Source organism: Numida meleagris, chromosome Z (assembly GCF_002078875.1).
Source record: "Numida meleagris isolate 19003 breed g44 Domestic line chromosome Z, NumMel1.0, whole genome shotgun sequence".
NCBI classification, from domain to species: Eukaryota; Metazoa; Chordata; class Aves; order Galliformes; family Numididae; genus Numida; species Numida meleagris.
The window spans coordinates 11,544,569-11,564,756 of NC_034438.1; the positions used below are offsets into that span (position 1 = coordinate 11,544,569).

Genomic DNA, 20,188 nt, shown 5'->3' on the forward strand with positions numbered 1-20,188 from the left:
TGTGGGGTCTCCGTAAACATTCAGCAAACATCAGTGAATATCAGTGGGTGCTATTTTTTCCGTATGGAGGAATTCAGTGACACAGCTTTGCGTAATCCGCACTTCCATGTCAGACGCCATTCTGTCAGGCTGCCCCTCTGCTGCCATCTGTCACATGGCAACAAAATGTAATGGGATATTGGTGGGAAGGTTCAGCCTCTACTGCCATACACCAACGTCTGCCTCTGATGTTGTGGGCCAACATCATAAAATAGGAGGCATTACTTTTGGAGCAGCCCTTGTAGTATGCTTGGCATCTGTGCTTACACTTTTAGCACAGTTCCTCAGAGGGATAGTTCATCCCTTATTTTGTGTGCCATGCATTATGGTTCTGCATTGCTCTTGTATGTGGAAAAAAAAAAAAGTAGTACATTTGCTATCGTATACCTGCGATCTAATCTATATGACCTGCAGAAGCAGAAGTTATAGAAGTACTGGTAAGAGTCTACAATGTGAAACTTACATTTTTCTAGTTGAAACTAGATCACAGACAAGCTGTAATTTTTTATTTAGCTGATCTGTTTGAAGATGTATGAATTAATTTTGTACAAATCATTAGAAATAAAGGCATTACACAAGCCCTGCCTTCATCAAGACACTTAAGGCTTCTAATGTAAATTAACCCAAGGAATTAATTTACAGTGGATTAGTTGATCTGCATTAAGCACAGAGTTTATTTTCTCATTCAAAATGGGAAGTTTGAATTCGTTTGTTTTTTCTTTACTGTAAAATTAAGTTTCATCAAATGAACACTATTAAATTTGAAGAAAATTCCCAGACTTGTTTGAGGTAGTTGAATCTCTTTTATGAACAAAGAAATAAATCAGATTAGTGTTTTCAGGAATTTCGATGGATAAGGAGATTTTCTTCATAATAGCGTTCTTTCTTGTGCTTGTCCAATACTAACTAGATTGTGATACTCCTATCCAGGCAAACATTTAGTTGTTATTTTGCTACACATTGTTTCTCCTGGAAGTATGCTTTTGCTCTTGACAACTATTCTGTGTTCTTTTGTACTACTGCTAAACTTGATAACTTGTAAAATTATTCCTGCCATACCCGGTGGAGGTGAGCTGAGAACGTTTAACGTGGTGAGGTCAAACATCGAAAGTCCCCATACGTTTTTGTGTGTGGACATTATAATTTTCAGATGCCACCTGATTTTTACAGATAGAATATTTGTTTATGCTGTGACACTGTAAATTTTGGAAAATTTGGAGGTTAGGACGTTTAAACTCATCTGAAGAGTTCATAGCCTGTGAGCAGCTTGTGGACAAATGCTGCGATTGATAGATAGCTTTGTTTTGAGATTTGTGATATCTGCAGCCTATTGTGACTAGCATACAGAGGTGATCGGTAAGGTGAAAGAGACATTGCTTTAGAGAACTGATTTTCTTGGAACTGCATCCCTCCTTTCAGCATTGTTTGTGAACTTTAGAAACTTCTGTCCCCTTTGAGCTGCAGATATAAGAAAACCAGCAATAGCAGCAGAATTTCAGTGTGATGTAGGACACTTTCCTAGGGAACTTCTTGAATCCTTCCCCAGGTGGACAAAGGCCGTGCCCTAATATAATAACATTCCTACCTGCTGAGAGATAGATTGTTACCATCTAGCTCCAGGTGTTCCTGGTGAGCTGGTAATCATCTGCTTGGTTTAACAGTAACTTCAACACAATACCTCTAGTGCATGCCTCAGGGCTTACTAATAACTTTGAATATGTGTGCTTTCCCAACTGTAGACTTCATTTGTTTTCCTATGCTATGTCTTTGGGTACATTGCGCTCCAAAAGTTTAGGTAACTATAGTGTTCATAGGAAGAGAAGCTTTTAGTCACCAAATTGTCTGCACAGTTGGGAAAAAAGGGTATCTTGGCTGACCAGTGATATTGTTTTACATGCTTGTTGACAATCTATTTATAAGGTTAATGGGGATGGCTATCTGGAGGGTTATGGTTTGTATTTTGCTTTTTTCTTAGAGGGAGAGGAAAAAAATAAACAACCTCCTGACACTAACCAGTGTTTTGTTATCACCGACACCCCCAGGTCCATTTCTTCCACATCTTCCAGGCCACTCTGCCCCAAGCCTGTAGCATTGCCTGGGGTTGTTGTGGCCAAAGTGCAGGACCCAGAACATGTTTGAAGTCTTACACATTTATTTTTTTTATTAAACACTAACACTGCATTTATTTTTTCAGAAGGTTACTTTTGCTCTCATGTTTACTCTTTCAAAATGATGTGTTTTTGCAATATGTTAGTAATTTTAATTAAAATGTTAAATTCCATGGACATTTTGTGATTTTTTTAAAATGTTAGCGTATTTTTTCTTAATTTTTAATTTTTCTTTTTTTTAATTTGTATGTTGGATGAGGAATATACCACTTATAAAAAGAATCAAACAGCAAATTTTGCATAGTGAATACTGTATAACTACAAAAACTAATTGCATTGCTTGTAATTGTACTGTCCTATTGTATTGCACAAAGCTTTTGTTTTTTTGTGGTTCTGCACATAATTAGTAAAAACACTGATTTGTTTAATCATCTTCCGCCAAATGATCATTACACTTGTTTCTCTGTAAGTGCCATACTCAAGCAATTTTTGAAAGTCTTGGTCCATTTCAGTTATATTTTTACAAGGGGTGGAAGTTTCAAAGACAGTGAAGGTAATTAATACACCACTTCAAAAATAAAAGTCATCCTACCGCCTCCAGTGTTGTAGAACATCTGTCCTAGATGGGTATGCAGCTTAAGCTGAAGAGTAGGCAACAGGATGAGCACTGGAGCAAAGGGAATAACACATTACAGGTCAATATTAACTCCAGAACAAAAGATAGTGAATTACTTTTGAAATGCAGTACACTAAGTATGTTTATAAATAATTTTGTGTTCATATTGTGAATGTCTAAAGAATATTATAGCTGTTCAGCTGTTTTCTTAGTGTGTAAAAAGCTTATAGGCATGTTTTGTTTTCTAAATCTGAAAAAAAAGGTAAAAATTGGCTGCAAGACTTGTGCAAAATTAACTACTGCCTCAACAGGTTTATTGCTCCCCAGTGTTGTTTAGTACAGTTTTTGAATCGTCTGTGGTAATTCAGTGACAGAAATTTAAGAACAGAAGTTAGAAAAAACTCCATAATTGAATAGGTTTTGATCGCTCAGTGGCCAGCCATTCCTGGTTGAAGATCTGGCCTAATTAAAGAAAGTCCGTAAACTATAAATAAAGCACACAGCATTTTTTAGAAAAGGGCAGCATTTTGACCAGCTAACACAAATGAGACATTGAGGAAAAGACTGAAAAAACAAGTTATTAGTAGGGCTTCTCTGAAAGTAATGCCTCCTGTTCTGTGATGTTGGTCCATGGCATCAGAGGCAGATGTCGGTGGTATGACAATAGAGCCTGAACCTTTCCACCAGTATTTCATTAAATTTTGTTACCGTGTGTTCATGGAGACCCAACAGTGGATCGAAGAGAGCGAGGTGGCGGGTGGTGCATTTCAGCAGTGGTGACAGCAACAGTGGGTCACCTCTGCTGGTGCAGATTTTTGCAGGCGCAGCATGCAGGCTCTTGTTCATCAGTGGTGAAAATGCAGATAATGGCGTTGACTATGTTGAAGAATAATGTTTTTTATCTGAGAATTTGCTCTATCAGGAAGTGTTATTGTGCTGTTTGTGTCTGTTGTAGTTCCCATGGAAATAACTAGAAGGCATTACTTTTGCAGCAACTGAAGTACATCCTCTCATACCTCTGTCGCAAGTATTTCAGTATGAAAGATGTGTTCTGTAGCCTAAAGTACTCTCCCTTGTGCAGTGCTGACTTACAGACCCATTTTAATTTATCTTACCATTACACACATCTATTAACTGTGTCTAATATCAGCTGTTGCTTATGTTCTGAGCAAGCAAAAGTGCTATGCTCACTCAATCAAGTACAATTATAGGCGTGCTTTGTTAGTTACAATAAAAATTGCACAAGGAATATGTACTGTAGATGGAAAATAAAATGTATGAACTACTGAAGTGTTTTGAGATCTTCCCTTTGTAAATTTCTCAGCTGTGCTTAATATCTTGTGCTTCCAAGTGAAGAAGGTATTTTATTACATCTTAATTCTCTGTTTGCTTCTGAAGGACAAAAATAGTAGCTCCCAGTGATGTCTGAATCTTTCACATGAAGGGAGATGCTCTTGAAGAGGATATTCATAAAGTCTAAAAAGATAGCCAAGGACCAGTATTAAACTCCCTAAATAAAGGAATTCTTCCTAAAAGAAGTTTTAGCTGTTTTGTTTTGCAAAACTGTTGAACATAACTGATGTATTTCTTGACTAATAGCTCTTGAATTCATAGAATCATAGAATCATAGAATGGCCTGGGTTGAAAAGGACCTCAAAGATCACCGAGTTTCAACCCCACTGCTGTGTGCATGGTCACCAACCACTAGACCAGGCTGCCCAGAGCCACATCCAGCTCGGCCTTGAATGCCTCCAGGGATGAGGCATCCACAACCTCTCTGGACAACCTGTTCCAGCATATCACCACCCTCTGAGTGAAAAACTTCCTCCTAATATCCAACCTCAACCTCCCCTGTCTCAGCTTAAAACCATTCCCCCTTGTCCTATCGCTATCCGCCCTCGTGAACAATCATTCCCCTCCTGTTTATACGCTCCCTTCAAGTATTGAAAGGCCACAGTGAGGTCTCCCCAGAGCCTTGTCTTCTCCAAACACAAATTAATTGTGCCTGCAAAAAAAAAAGTACTTTTTTTTTTTTTTGGACAGTTTAGCTTTTAAAGCATGTCAGTTCTTTGGTTTAGGTGTGGGTTATCAGTAAGACTGTATTTTGTATGAGTTCTCTCATGTGGAGGAGCCAGTGGCATCTTGTTTTGGATCCAGGTGCAAGATTTTTGTTCACTCACTTAAATATTTAATTCTCATGTTTTAAGATGATAACTGTTCTATGTTCTTGGTTATTTAGCTCCATCAATGTACTGGGCGTTTTCAATGAAAATCAGTACTTGCAGAACTTCTAATTTCTTCTTTTGCTGCTATAGGCTTCACATGTTGATCATCACAACACTTCATAAATATAATTTGTTTTTTTTTTTTCTACCATCTTTTGAGACATGTCTTGTCGAATGAATAGGCTTTTAATTAGTTTTTAAATTCTGATATATGAAGGATTTGATATCTGCTCCTTTTCAAGAGTCCTTAGCTTGAACGAGTCTGCATTAAATATTTGAGATGTTGTTTTTAAGTGCAGAATGCTTTGTATGTGGTTGTGTTTTGTTTTTTTTTTTTTAATTTTTATGTAAAGTAAAATGAATGAATGGGAAAAGTTTCCTGTATTTAACAGAAGGAAATGGCTTTAGCAGAAAAGGTCCTAATGCTGTTGGAGGCTTGCTCCTTCTTTTCAGGAAACCGTTCTACTGATATTTTAACCTTTTTAATTGCAAGGTAGTAAAAAATGGTCAACATTTCCTGCTATACATTCATGTAAGGTAAGTCTCAGATGCTGCAAACTACCTGCAGAGTTTGTTCTCTGTATGTGACTTTGTCTGGTTTTTGGTGATGTAATTTTTTTTTTGTTTGTTTGATTATGTTAATTCCCTTTCCGTCCTACGCCAGGAAGGGTGATTACAGATGTGAAGCACAATTAAGTCTCATGTCCATTTACCCTGGTAAAAAAAAAAAAAAAAAAAAAAAAAACTGTGCATATGCTCTCGCTCTAAGGACCCCATCCTTGAATCCACAGATCTCTTGTAGAGCAGATGCTTCCACCAGCTTTACTGGTGTTTGTTGTCATGTACAGTAGTGTTACTGTAGCTAGTAGCACTTGGGCAGCGCAGGCATCCGGGCAAAGGATGATGGTTGCAGTCACAGAGGAAGAAAGTTATTGCTGTAATGTTTTTGCTGAAAGTAGCTCTATATCCAGAAGAAGCCTACAATTGGCTCAGTACACTACGTTTCTCAACAGCTGTTTCCATAGTAGTTATTTGTAGTGATTTGAACAGCTATTACTGGAATTGTTTTAGGAAGGCACTGTTAGACCGATTTAGAAATAATATTAGATAGATATTAGACAGTTTCTGTCTCAAACTCTTAAGTCTTTCACTTGGTTTATCAGCATCCCTCACATTCTGCTGGTTGATCATTTTATGAATCAAACATAGATTTTACTAGAACATTGAATTTCACCTGATTCTGTGCTTTTGGGATTTCTGTATCTGTATTTTCAAATTTCATTTCCCCTACTCCCTTTTTTTCCCCTTCCATAGGTGATATTATAGAAGGTGAGACCATTTTGTATAAAACTTGAATTTCCTGATGGTGTGTTTTCATGAGCTTTTAAAATGAGTCTTTCTGATTTCTGACCCTCCAACCACTTCCTCCTTCCATCTGTTATATGCTCATCCCCATTTGGTTGTTAAAGTTAGATTCATTTAAGGTGGCTTTATAGTTCCTTGCTTTACTGTTTTAACCTTAAGACAGTTCCGTCAGTGATTAATTACTGTTCTCTTCTGATGCTGTCTTTCCAGAGATGGATTTAGTGCTAAGAACCTGAACTCCTTTGTTAGTATATATGAAAGCATTTAGATCGGGAAACTTGCTGCAGACTTAGTGTCATTGTATTAAACTGCAGCTCTGGTTTGGAAGCCAGTAGTCTGCCCTCTTGTGGGTACGCATTGTTAATTTATTCTGACACAGTATCTTGTGCGAATGTGAACTAGAGGGTATTCATTCATGGTCCCTTTGACGCCCTTCATTTCTGAGGAGATGTTTTTTTCCTTAGGTGCTTAGCCTTACAGACTGATAACTAGAAGAGATTCATGTAAACACAGCATCCAATCAGAAAAGCAATTTATTGCAAAATGTGGAAGTTTAAGCTGGTTACTGTTTATTATAACGTTTGCTGATTTTTAGAAGAAAATGTTCTCTCTGCTCATTTAAATTAAAGATAGCTAATACACAACTTGTGCTGGTTTACTTCTAAGGTGCAGTTGCAAACATCAGCTTTAATCATGGTGCTGTGGTTATACCAATACTATTCTGCTCCACAGATAAGAAATGAAAACCGCTTTTTAGTTTGAGTGAAAATATTTATAAGATTTGATAATTGCAACTAAATGAAATGCGATGTATTAAAAATATTCTGTTTTGTGGAGTGATTATAAAAAAAATAGAGAAGTAGTACAGTAGCACTTCTTGAAATTTAATTTTAATTCACTTAATATTATCTTCTCAGGAGCATATTAGGTCAGTTATATATAAGTATTTTGTTGTTGTTGTTTTGATTTTTAAATCTAGAGATTTAAAAGTTAATGAAAGGTTAATTTAAAAGACAACCCTACAGTATGAGGAATGAAATATTTAAACATACATTAGCATGTATGTTTAATTTCTCGATACTGAGTTTGGTTACTAAGCTGACTGTACATACTGAGTTTATTAGTGGACCTGTGTGTTACTGTATATAAGCTGACTTTCTCCTTTATGTTGTTTTCCACTGCTCGCATGCATGAACATAGTTAAGCCATGGAAGGAACTGTTATTTTTGTTAAGGAAGATCAGAACATATTTCAACAAAGAGGAACATTTAATAAATGCAGGATTTGAACTTTGTGTTCAAATGTGCGGTAATCAGTAGTCAGAGTCCTGCAATTTTATTTGAAAGTCAAATGCTGCAATATTTGGGAAGGGGAAAAAAAAAAAAGAATGAAATCAGGACAGACTCAGCTTCTTTCTTCCTTTTTTTTCCTCCTTTCTTTCTCTTCCTGCTCTCACCCCTCCACACCCCTTCAATGCAATGTAGTCAGTACTGAAGGCAGTCTTCCTATTTATGGAGTGTTCTATCAGCCACGTATTAACTTTATCTTCCCAATTAAGAACAAATAAGCAAACACCTTTTAAAATTTATCTTTTTGCTAGAAATTTTCTTTGGAATGTTTATTTACAGTAAAGGAGGATATATAGATTACTGAGAAAAAATGAAGGTAAAACCCAACATATTGAAGTAGTACTTTATAAGTGTGGTTAGAAAATATTAATGGCATAAGTTTTTTCCTTTAATAATCACTTTCAATGCTATCTTGTTGTGGCTACACTTTTTTGTTATGTCTTACGATGATGTCTTTTCCTATATTGTTCTTAATATATACTTCCCTTTCACTGTTTTCCCCTCACTAAGGGGTTATTTGTATCAATTCCTTTGTGTTCTGCAGTTTCTTCCTCCCTGGAGTAAATTTTACATATTCTCTGTTTCCTAGAGAGAGCAAGAATAATTAAGTATATTCTGAATATGCAAGATGTGCTTTGCGTATATGTAAATTGTATGTGCACTTCTCTGTTTGAACTTTTACACTCTCATTCATTGTTTAGAAACTATACAGTGCAGCAGTTCTTTAATTTCCATAAATCAGACTATACACTTCCATTTTTTTCCAATCTGGAGATAGAAACTCTGTACCACCAGTAGTAGCTACTCTATAAAGATGATAATGTAAAATACTATCTAAAAATTGTTAAGTTTTGATTCTCCTTGAGTAATAGTGACTTGCTACAATTTATTACTTTTAATTCTTCTTGATCATGAATGGAAGAAACAACAACAAAACAACTTTGTCAAGCCATTAATCATTGCATGCTGTTCTGTTGGTTTGAATGCAAGAGCCTGTTCTTGAGCTGTCAATTTTTCTGCTCTGATTGATATTTTAAATTCCTTAAATGAGGGTTTTACTAATATTCCTGGTTTGATATTGAATTGTAATTGTAGTTTCACTGGACATCAGTCTCCAGTTCTGGAACTGAGTCTCACCTATTTTTTTGCCAGTTGTATAAGTTTCAGTTTTGCACTTAACATAACAAATGCAATCTTTGGACTCAGATATTCCCATATGGTTTCTTCGCATTGTGTTTGTTGTATAAACTAGTCTCATCACTAAATCCCATCAGTCTTTTCTTTTTTGTCCTTTTTTGTCTTTTTTTCTAGTCTTATCTGCTTACTCGTATCGTTATACTTACAAAAATATAGTGCTCTAAGAGTCTTCTTGAATCACTGTGCTTAGTTGCTTGCTGATGCAGGCAACCACATCCTGTCTCTTCGCTAACATCTGTATGATCCATCTTAAATTAACAAAGTTGCTTAAGTTTTCTGCTTCTCTAAGGAGAAGGCTGTTTCAAAAAGTGGTTACTCTGTTGGTGAGAAGCTCTGTTCTGATTACATTCTTGCTTGTTTGCGTTCATGCCTCTATTGTGGTATGAGCGCTGGTTTTTAGCATTCCTCCTTTACAACCTTATTTATCTGCTGTATATGGAAAGAACCCAGGTTCCCTCTTGACGTTTGTTTTGTTAGCTAAACAAACTAACCCATTCAGCTCTCTTACAAAGAAAGTTTGCTCCTCCCCTGACCATCCTAAGCTTGCTACAGTCTTGGTCTGAGCTTTACTCGTTCACATTTCAAATTGTGTAGCTGTGGAGAAAGTTTGTAATTTAACTGTCTGGATGAATTCTTCCTACTGAAAATCTGTATAATTGAATTATTGTGGCAGTAATGCCAGGAAAGAACTCTTATTAATAATGACTACCTCTGATGTTTACACCTTCCCCAGACAATCAGGAAGTAAAAGTGACAACGTGTTTTTTTTTTCTTGCTTCAGTAGTGCTTACCGGATTTCCAATGATACTGACATGGCTAAATACTAAAAGTATTAGCAGCTCTTGTGGGTTTGCTGTTTCAAACTTATCATGGGACAAGAAAGGTTGTAGGTTTGTTTTTTAAAGAAAATTTTATTTATGGAACTAAGAAACCACTGAAATTCTACATATATTGGTGTTAGATTCAGGTGAAGAACCTCAATTTGTATTTAAAACTACACTGGGTGCATGAGGGCTGCTTTCTCCTGGTTAAAAGCAAACCAAAATAACCTAAAAATTCAAACTACACAGTAAAGCTATCTGCAACCATTTTTTAGCTAGATTTCACACCTCTAATAAGCTATATTTTTAATAAACATATATAATTTATTGGTAATAATGAGATTGGGAAGATAACGAGATGGGAAACTGAAAAGTTAACTTCAGTGGTTAATGAAAACTTTATACCATGTGGTTTTCTTTTCTTGCTTGGAATCTCTGTGTATTTATTAGCAAGATTGTCCTATATATTGCTGTTGGTGTGACTTAAAAAGAGAGTAAGAATTACTAAGGAAATGACTGATCTTTACTGTTATATGTATTGCGTATATAATTCACTAAATTGGTGTTTTTTTAAGTAAGCAAAAGTAAGCAAGCACAAACAAATCGTATTTTCAGCATCAACAGCAGACAACAAGTGCTTATGGAGGAAGTCTTTCTGTTTAAGAAACTGTCAACACGGGTGACTGTCCATAATAGAGAGACATATATTTATATCAAGTTCCTTTCCTTTAATTTATTTTGTCTATAAACACTATCATGCTCGATTTGTGTCATTTCTTTAGTATAATAATTGTAGACTGTGGTGTGCGGTCTTTGTAAATTTTGTTGTTTTGCATCTGCCGCTGAAATGATTTTGATTTTTTTTTTTAAGTAGTATGGACTTCATTATAGTTGGAATCTTTACATAGTGAGAACTCAGTTAACAAATACTTACTCATTTGTGGAATGCAAACTGTACCATTTTGCAGTAAATAAATGAACTTCTTTAGTGGGACAAAGCCTTTTGTTTTTGTGGAATGGGAATACAGTTGCTAGCAGTAGTTTTGCCACAGAGATTTTCAGAATAATTTTGAAGTAGATGCTTCTTTGAAAATAAAATTTTGTATTTTTCACATTGCTTCCTTCATTTTTATGTCTGTATATTATTGCTTTTATTTTTGGTAGCCACCTCTTCTATGAAAAATGCTTTATTTTCCAAAAGGAGAAGTGAATGTATCAGCTTATTACTTAAACTGCTTATGGATTATGTGTTCTCTACTGCAGTAAAATGCAGTGGAAGTTTTGCTACCAATTTTTTAGTTTTTGATTTTTCTTTCAAAATAACATGTAAAATTCATTAGCCATTTTAATACTTTGTACTTCTAATAATCAGATATTGACTATTGGTACTGTAAAACCTGAGAAAATGTTTTGTTTGCCTTATTTTGCAGCTTTTTTGCTAAAGGACATTTCTTTTGACACCAGACTTCTGACTGCTTTATGCCATTTAATATTTAAATTAATGTTGTTCTACTTACTGTTGACAAAATTTACTTATTATGAGGTCCTACGTTTCATTTATATTATTGAAAGTAAACTTAACGTTGTAATATTTTTTTTCTTTTTCATTTTTTCAGTGCTTGGGAGATGGGAAGTAATGATAGTTGGCACCTGAACTAAAATATCTGTGTAGGCACTACCATCCCAGAACTTCAGGATGAATGGGGATATGCCTCATGTTCCCATCACTACTCTTGCAGGGATTGCTAGTCTTACAGACCGTAAGTACTCTTGGGTTTTTTTGGTCTTTAATATATTGTTTTTTACCTTTTTGGAAAATATTTGAATTTTCAAAGTACTAAAAAATATTAAAAGCTAGTTACTAAGAAAATTCTGATTTAAATTAGGTTTGGCATTAAAAAATTACTTTTGTTTTGTTGTAACTTAAATTTTTAACTTAACTTGTAACTGGAATATTTTCAAATAAAATAATGCTAATTTTAACATGTAATAAAATCTAGGTTAAAAACAAAACCATGCAGCCTGAAGTAAACTTGGCACTTAAATAATTCAGAATTGAATTAATTTGTCAGAAATATATATAAGTACCCTTTGAATAAAGAAAAACATAAGAATGATAAAAGACCTCTTTAAAACACAGTGCTGTATATTGGAAACATATTTCCTCAGTTTTGTTTGAGTTGCTCTAATAATCACGTGCAAAGGGCTGCTGTAATGAAAATAAGGAGCTTGACCTATGAGGCCTCTTTCTTGACTGTTTAGCCTGTGTATGGAGCAAATTAGGTGTGTGTGCTGTCTTAAAATACATGAGGTAGACAAAGTGCATGTAAAGGAAATGAATTATTATCATACTGTTGAAATTTGGAAAAACTTTCTAAGAACAGCTAAAGTTATGTACCTCAAAATTGAGATTTCCTAGTTTAAAAACAAACAAACAATGAATAACGCAAAGTAAAACTGATGTATTTGGGGAAAAAAAAATCCCGAAAAGTTTTTTTTGTGTTTTTCTGTTCTAAAATGTCAAATTGGAAGATGCTACTTATATAAGAATATGCTTATGTATATTTGTTTATGCGTGCCTAATAGTGGACCATCAAGATGCAAATCATGACTTTCCAAGCTATGGAAAATTTTCTAGCATTAAGTATTTACAGACAAGATTCTAAGGAAAGTCAAAATATGTAACTGGTAGAAGTTACTGGTCAAACTCCCTCACACAAGAGTTTTTGAAACACTGAACTAGTTTAGATGGCATTAGACCCTGTGCTTAGGTGTGTTTATGCTTTTTGTCTGTAATTTTCATGTAAAGTTTAGAGACTTGGGAGACTTGGGAGAAGGTAAAAAACAATGACTTGTCACAACTTCCCCCCCGCCCTTTTCTATTTTTTTTTCTGTGTGGAAAGAAGGAGCTAGAATGTACAAGGCACACTGTCATAAAAAACATGGGGTACATGATGATGAGAGGCAGTAGAGCACGCTCAGCTCACTCGCCGGAATTTATTCTGTTGGAATAAATAAGCATATTTTGCTGATCTAGCTCTTTTCTTCTGGCTTGTTCAGGGTAATATTGCGCAATTAATAAAAGAAATTCTTAATGTGCACTTTATTTGAATTACGATGTATTTATTCCAACGTTCAGTGATTGTGTACGTTATATTGGGAAAAATAAAACAAAAACAACTGGCATCTCCCCCTTCTTTTTTTCCTTCAGAATTTCCAAGTACAAAACAGAAGACCCAAAAGAATGTATTTCATTTAAATTGTTCTTTTTTGAAGCTATTTCTAATTGTTCAGCTGAAACCTTCATCCTGAAGTTTTAATAAGTTTGGGTAGTCAGGCTCAGCTTGTTTTCTTGAACCCATTTGAGAATCTTATTTGTAAAGCTAGTATTTTGTTCTTACTGGCTTACTCTTCTCCTGTAGCCCTACCACTCACTTGGTCACAGCTTGATATTTGATATACTTCTTTCTTAGGCATGTAGATTGAAGAATGCCCTCTGTAAATGTACTATGCTTATTTGTAATCCAATTGAAACATGGGTGGTCTTTGTTAAACAGTTAAATCCTTTTACCTAGATTTGTGAATGGATATTTTGAATGAATTATCGCAATCGTACTAACCAACATCACTTGCCTTCTCTAGAGAGGACAACTTGTATAGAAATGAATACAACAGGAGAAGAATAAACTGACAATTTAATTAATGGCGCTATATTTAAAATGTATTTGTCAGGGTTTTTTTTTTTTTTTTCTTAATCTTATGAGGGAGTAATCTTAGTGTGATTTTGTTCTGTGAAATGTTTCTGAACTTTTTTGTCTCCTCTGATAACAGTTTTGAACCAGCTGCCTCTCCCATCACCTTTACCTGCTACAACAACAAAAAGCCTGCTCTTCAATGGACGAATAGCTGAAGAGGTGAACTGCCTTCTGGCTTGCAGGGATGAAAATCTGGTTTCGCAGCTCATCCACAGTCTTAATCAGGTGTCAACAGATCACATGTATGTATTTTGAACTTCAGCTTTATGCCACCACTGTCCTTATTTCTTGAGATTAAAATGAACTGGGTTGAGAGGGGTGTGAGAATCTGAACAGTGGAATTTGGAGGTTTCTTATGAGACGTTTTTAGCAGATTGCCACTGTGTAAGAGTCTATTGTTTCACGTAGCTCTGAAGTATAACTTTGTTCTTTTTTTTTTTTTTTTTTGATCTACTACTTGTTCCATAATGCTAGTTATGAGTTCAAACTTCATGGTTTTGACTTTTTTTGACTTATGTTCCAGTTAACTGAATAATGTATAATGCATAAATTATATATCTGATATTACCCAAAGAAGATTTTTGGTGATAACCATGTAAGACCCATGTCAATTCTGTTTTAGTTGTGGAACTTTGATATTAAATGAATCAGCAAGTATCTGCTTTTTGTTTATGAATATTTTGTTTTTCACACAATGTCCTTTGAATTGCCTTGTGTTGACAGCATTGTTTTTCTCCTACGTATTCCAATGAGCTATCTTGATCAATGGAAGTATCCATTAAAAGTCTTCAGAACAAACAAAAAATGAAAGCACAGATGTATTTAAAGAAAATCTATTACATTTTCAATTCTTCAGAGGGAACTGATATGCCATATTTGCTTTTTAAAATAAAGTATACAACCTGAATGTTATGCATTCGTGCATACCTTATTTTCACTCTTAGACTACTTTCATGATGTTATCCAAAGTGTTCTTCATCAGAGGAGAAGATCAAGATATGAAAGTGGGCATACTTTCTTAAGTGTTTGAAACTGGCAACTATGGATATATGTGCTTAATAACAGAGACTAATTTTGAACAATTGTGGGCATAGTATTTCTTCCAGTCTTTAAAGAAGAGATAAAAAAAAATAGTAGTAGTAAAGACAGGGAAGGAACAGTGGTTTGCAGACTTTATTTATTTATTTATTTGTTTTAGCTGTACTTTTTTTTTTTTTTCATTTTAGCCTTTTTTTTTTTTTTAATCTGACCGTTGTTTCTTAAAATTTAAAAAGACGTTTCCTTCTTTGTTTGCTTTCTTCCACAATCACAGAGAATTGAAAGATAACCTTGGCAGCGATGATCCAGAGGGAGATACACCAGTTTTGCTGCAAGCTATCCTGGCAAGGAATCCTAACGTTTTCAGGGAGAAAAGCATGCAAAACAGATATGGGGTACAAAGCGGTAAGAATTTTCAATTACTTACTGATTGTATTTATGCTCGGTATGCTTAAGGGTCTGATACTAACAACAATCACATATGGACTACATCTATGGTGTCTATGCCTTACTTTGTGTTTGACGATGGTAGTGAGGTATGTATCTTGACATCTTCTAAAGGTGATTGTATTAGTGTGAGCACTGAAATAGCTACTGGGAATTTTGGAAAATAATGTTTTATTTCCCTACTGAAAGCTAATTTATGGGATACTTGATTGGATTTGATTTTAAAATTGTTTATTTGAATTTCTTTCTGGCTAATTTTGTATGCTTATCTTAGCAAATAATTGAAGTTGGAAAAATATGCCTTGATTTTACTGAATATCTGTGCAATCACAGTTTGTCTTTAATTGTGATGGTTCTTCAGTAGTTCAGGTGTAGGGAATAAGGCTAAGTGAACCGTATGTAACAGCTTTTCTCTGCTACTCCTCTTCTCAGCATTTTCTGATGCCGTATGGATTTTACTGTCTTATAAGCTGACTGTCTTCTAAGGTGTATATTGGTAAATAGCAAAGATGTAGGAGACACCAAGCAAAGGATTAGCGAGACAGGTTCTAGATTTAGATCTGAAGACTTTTTCTCTTCCACCTGAAGTCTCATCTTTAAGTATCAAACTGTAAATTGAGTAGGAGAATTTCCATTTTTCACAGTACACAGATACTGCTAGCATTGCAGAAATATAGGTGGAAGTGTCATAAGAGTCTGCAGAGGATGGAAAGTGTGAGGTGTTTTGAACAGGGAAAAAATGTTAAGTGATTAAGTTCATTCACCAAGATGAGTGAGTAAAAAGACATACAAGATTTGAAAAGGATTTGCATAGGACAGAACATGTAATGTTCCTTGAGAGAATGAAGAAATTTTATTGAATGAAAAAAGTAAGCCTGTTGCTAAATATTTAAAACTTCACTGATCCTGAAACTTAAGCTCTGATAACAATTACCATTGCTGTATTCAGTGGTAAATGTGGCAGCATTATTTTTCCAGCTGTGTGAAATGTTGCAATTGTCCTACCCATTCACAGAGTGGCACCACAGATAGACTCTGCCTCAGTATTTTGCACCAATTTTGTAGGGTAAACAAATTTTCCCCTGTAGAAAAGTAAGAAAATAGTTCTGGAATTCTTTGTTCCAGAAGAGGATTTTGAACAAAAGGAAACAAAGCTAGATGATTTCTTTCTAAATTTTGCTAATGGTGTTGTTCAGAAGGGGAAACACTTCTATAGCTTGATTTAGTAGATTAAGAGTAATCCTTAATAAGTACCCCTATAATTAGTTCTTATATTTTACCTTATGCTTGAAGGAAGGTATTGATACAGAATAAAAAATAATTTAAAATGATATACAAGAGAACGGGTGATGCTGTTTTAAAAAAGTTAACACAATGTTTCAAAGAACCAGAAGAGATCAGAACTAAACAATTCCTAGATTATTTCATTGCATTACACAGTTTTGAATTCATGTGTCATTTGAAGCATTGCAATGCAAGTGTGAAACTGGAAAACTGGAGAGAAAGAAGGAAGAGAGGTAAAGCATACCTGTAAAAAAACTATTTTGAGAGGAAGATGATTGTGGGGTGAATGTTTGAAAAAGATAGACAAAGTGTGACATAATTTTCAATAGGAAAAGGCACTCTCTTATCTTAAAATATGTGGGTCTCTAAGCTAAGTTCAGGCAAATTGTGGTCGTCTTACTAGCTGTTAATATATCCCATTCAGATATCTAAGGCCAAAGGGTTTTACTGGGGCAGGAAAGTTTTGGTTCTTTTTTTGTGGGCAGGTTTTGTGATCTCTGTAGTCATAATTTGTAGAACAATTTGGTAGAGATCTTATGTAATGCATTTTTTTCAGCTAGAAGACTGATTTTTTTTTCCTAGTATTTCAAGCTTGTCTCTTGTGATTTCTTTCCCATCTTCCTTCTGACTATTGTCTTTCTGCCCTCTGTTGGATCCAGTGTGCAGAAAAGTCAATGCTAGGTGCTGTGACCCAGTATTTCTGGTGCACACAACTGAGAAGGAATGAACAAAGGGGACCCCCCCTGCCTCTGGATTACCCTCAGTCTTGGGGTGGACCTCAACACTTTGTTCCCTTTGGTCAGATCCATCATTAACATGGACAAAATGAACTCAAATTAATTTATCCCCACCTTCTTCTCTGATGTAGGAACAGAAAAACCACCTGGCTAAATAATTATATTAAACATGGAGTAAAATTATTGGTTCAGTACAATTTTTCAAAGGAAACAAAGGCTCCAGAAAGCTAAATATGTTTTCTGTTGTTGTAAATACAAGCTAAAGCACAAGCAGAATTTTTTGCTGTTTTTTTTTCCCGAAGTTCATATTCATCTGTAGTTCAACAACTCTAGAACTAGAATTGGTATTAGTTATGATTAACAAAATGATGTAGCAGCTGAGAGGAGCCTGAAGACTGGAGGAAAGCAAATGTCACTTCTGTCTTCAAAAAGAGCAGGAAGGATGATCCAGGAAACTACCAGTGAGCCTCACCAAGATCCCTGGGAAGATGATGGAACAGGCACATGAAAGAGAAGAAAATCATCAGGAGTACTCAGCATGGATTCACCAAGAGGAAGCCACACTTCATCAACCTGATAAACTTCTATTAAGAAATGACTAGCCTGGTCGATGAAGGGGGAGTATAGGATGTTGTCTTCCTGGACTTCAGAAGGCTTTTGACACTGTCCCCCATCAGATTCTTGCAAAGAAGCAGCCGAAGTATGGGCTGGATGAAAAAACAGTGAGGTGGATTGAGATCTGGACCCAGAGTGTAGTGGCTGGTGGTGAAAAGTCAGTTCAGAGGTTTGTTAGGAGTGGAGGAATGCAGCGGTTAATACTGGTTGCAGTCCTGACTGACATCTTCATTAACAATCTGGATGATGGGTTAGAGTGCACTCTCAGTATATTCACAGATGACATGAAACTCATTGGAGTGGCTAACGCACCAGAGGGCCCTGCTGCCATCCAGACAGACCTGGACAGGCTGAGAAGTGGGCTGACAAGACTTGTGGAATTCAGCAGGGAGAAATGCAGTGTCCTGCAGCTGAGGAGAAACGACCCCAGGCACCAGTACATGCTGGGGAAATCCAGATGAAAAGCAGCTCTGCAGAAAAGGACCCAGCAATCCTGGTGGACACTGAGTTGAACAGGCATCAGCAATGTGTTCTTGCTCCTAAGAAGGCTAACGGTATTCTTAGCTGCAGTAGGCAAAATATCTCAGTCAAGAGAAGTGATCCTTGCCCTCTGCTCAGCACTGATGAGACCACATCTGGAGTCCTCTGTTGAGTCTTGGGCCCCTAGTACAGAAAAGATGTGGACATATTGGAAAGTGTCCGAAAGAAGGCTACCAAGATGATTAAGGGACTGCAGCATCTCTCCTATGAGAAGAGCCTTAGAGAGCTGGAGCTTTTCAGTCTGGAGAAGAGCAAGCCTGGGGGGATCTCATCAATGCTGAATAAATACCTGAAAGGAGGGTGCAAAGAAAGCAGAACCAGACTCCTTTCAGTGTTGTCTTGTGTCAGGACAAGAGGCAGTGGGCACAGACTGGAATAGAAGTTCCTTCTAAACATCAAGTATTGTGTGAGTGACTGAGCTCTGGCACAGGTTGCCCAGGGAGGCTGAGGGAGCCTCCTTGGGGATCTTCAAGGCTTCCTGGACATGGCCCTGGGTATGGCACCCTTCTCTGGGTGTCCCCTGCATGAGCAGGCCTTGGACCAGATAGACCCTGAAGTCCCTTTCCACCTCAACCATTCTAGTATTCTATGAATAATGCAAGAATGAGACAGGATGTGGAAAATTTCTTTGGTTTTTTTGTCCTCTCCTCTTTTACCTCTCAACTCTTTGTGTATTTTTGACAGATTTTTGAAAGTTAAGGTAAATTATTGTTTTCGTGAAGGTTAGTATCCTTAGCATAGCTTAGAGTCATAAAGGTCTTAAAATTCGCAACATAACTTAAGCAATGTTGAGGGGGTTAAAATATTTTTGTCTTTCAAAAAGTTTATATTAATTTGGTATTTTTTTTTTCCATTTATACAACAAAGCAAGCACAGAGGTGCCTGTAGAAGGGAAAAACAGAAGGGAAAAACAGATTGCAGATGTATGCTATCAAATGAGTGTCTGTCTTACTGAAAAATCACTGGTGGGTCAGCATTCATAGATTAAACATGCATGATGCTATAAAACAGTTCAGTCATAGGTAACACACATTTTATGTGAGACACTTTTTTATGTAGTACATTCTTTGACATTTAGTAGAAGTGCAAAAAATGAAATTATTTGTATTACTTTTCTGTAAGCAAAAATGTAGTCAAAATTGGAAGAGTATGTTAAGGAAGCTTCTTATAAGAATGTTATTACTGGGATAATATTTTCTCACTACTACATACTGCCAAATCCACAGAATTGTAGAGGCTGGAAGAGACCTCAGGAGATCATCTCATCCACCCTTCTGCTAAAGCAGGTTCCCTAGAGCAGGTTGCACAGGAAAGCATCCAAACAGGTTTTGAAATATCTCCAGAGAAGACTCCACAACCTCTCTGAGCAGCCTTTTCTAGCGATCTGTCAGCCTTAAAGTAAAGAAGATTTTTCTCATGTTCAGATGGAACTTCCTGTGTTCCAGTTTGCGCCCCTTGTCCTGTCACTGGGCATCACCAAAAAGAGCCTGGTCCCATGCACTTAACACCCATCCTTTAGGTATTTATAAGCACTGATAAAATCCCCTCTCAGTCTTCTCTTCTCCAGACTTAAATTTCAAAATTAAAGTTGCCATTAAAAAATTCTTAAATGTTTAAGTTGTGGAAATACACAGTGGAGCCATAGATCTGCTGTGATATGACAGTAGTGTATGGTATGTTCAAAATGTTTTAGTGCTGATGACCTCAAACTACTTTCAGCTCATTTGCAGTCTAAATGTGTGGGCCTTATTTTTATCCCTTACTTGTTTTCCTTGTTACTTCATTGCCATGAAGACTTGGAAACATTAGAGATACCGGTTTGCTTTGTAGGTTATAGATTGCATCCCTCCAACATCTGATTTTAAACTCCTAGTCATGGTTATGCTTGCCCTGACTTAGTGATCAGGCTGCCCAGTGCTAAACCTGGCTTTGAGAACCTCCAGGGATGGGGCGTCCACGGCTTATCTGGGCATCCTGCTCCAGTGCCTCACCACCCTCATAGTGCAAATAGTTTGAAAAAAAAAGTTATAACTAGCAGATTAATAATATGTT

General features: G+C 36.1%; 1 protein-coding gene across 6 annotated transcripts in view; it reads left to right on the forward strand.

The window, feature by feature from the left end:
- Nucleotides 1-20,188, forward strand: part of NIPBL (NIPBL, cohesin loading factor) — a 163,540-nt gene that overhangs the window by 51,587 nt on the left and 91,765 nt on the right. For all 6 annotated transcript variants that reach the window (XM_021379383.1, XM_021379385.1, XM_021379388.1 and 3 more), the window contains 3 exons: nucleotides 11,337-11,480; nucleotides 13,552-13,717; nucleotides 14,788-14,918. In XM_021379383.1, the coding sequence (XP_021235058.1) occupies nucleotides 11,417-11,480; nucleotides 13,552-13,717; nucleotides 14,788-14,918 (361 nt within the window). In that variant the 5' untranslated portion in view covers nucleotides 11,337-11,416. The remainder of the gene's footprint in view (nucleotides 1-11,336; nucleotides 11,481-13,551; nucleotides 13,718-14,787; nucleotides 14,919-20,188) is intronic.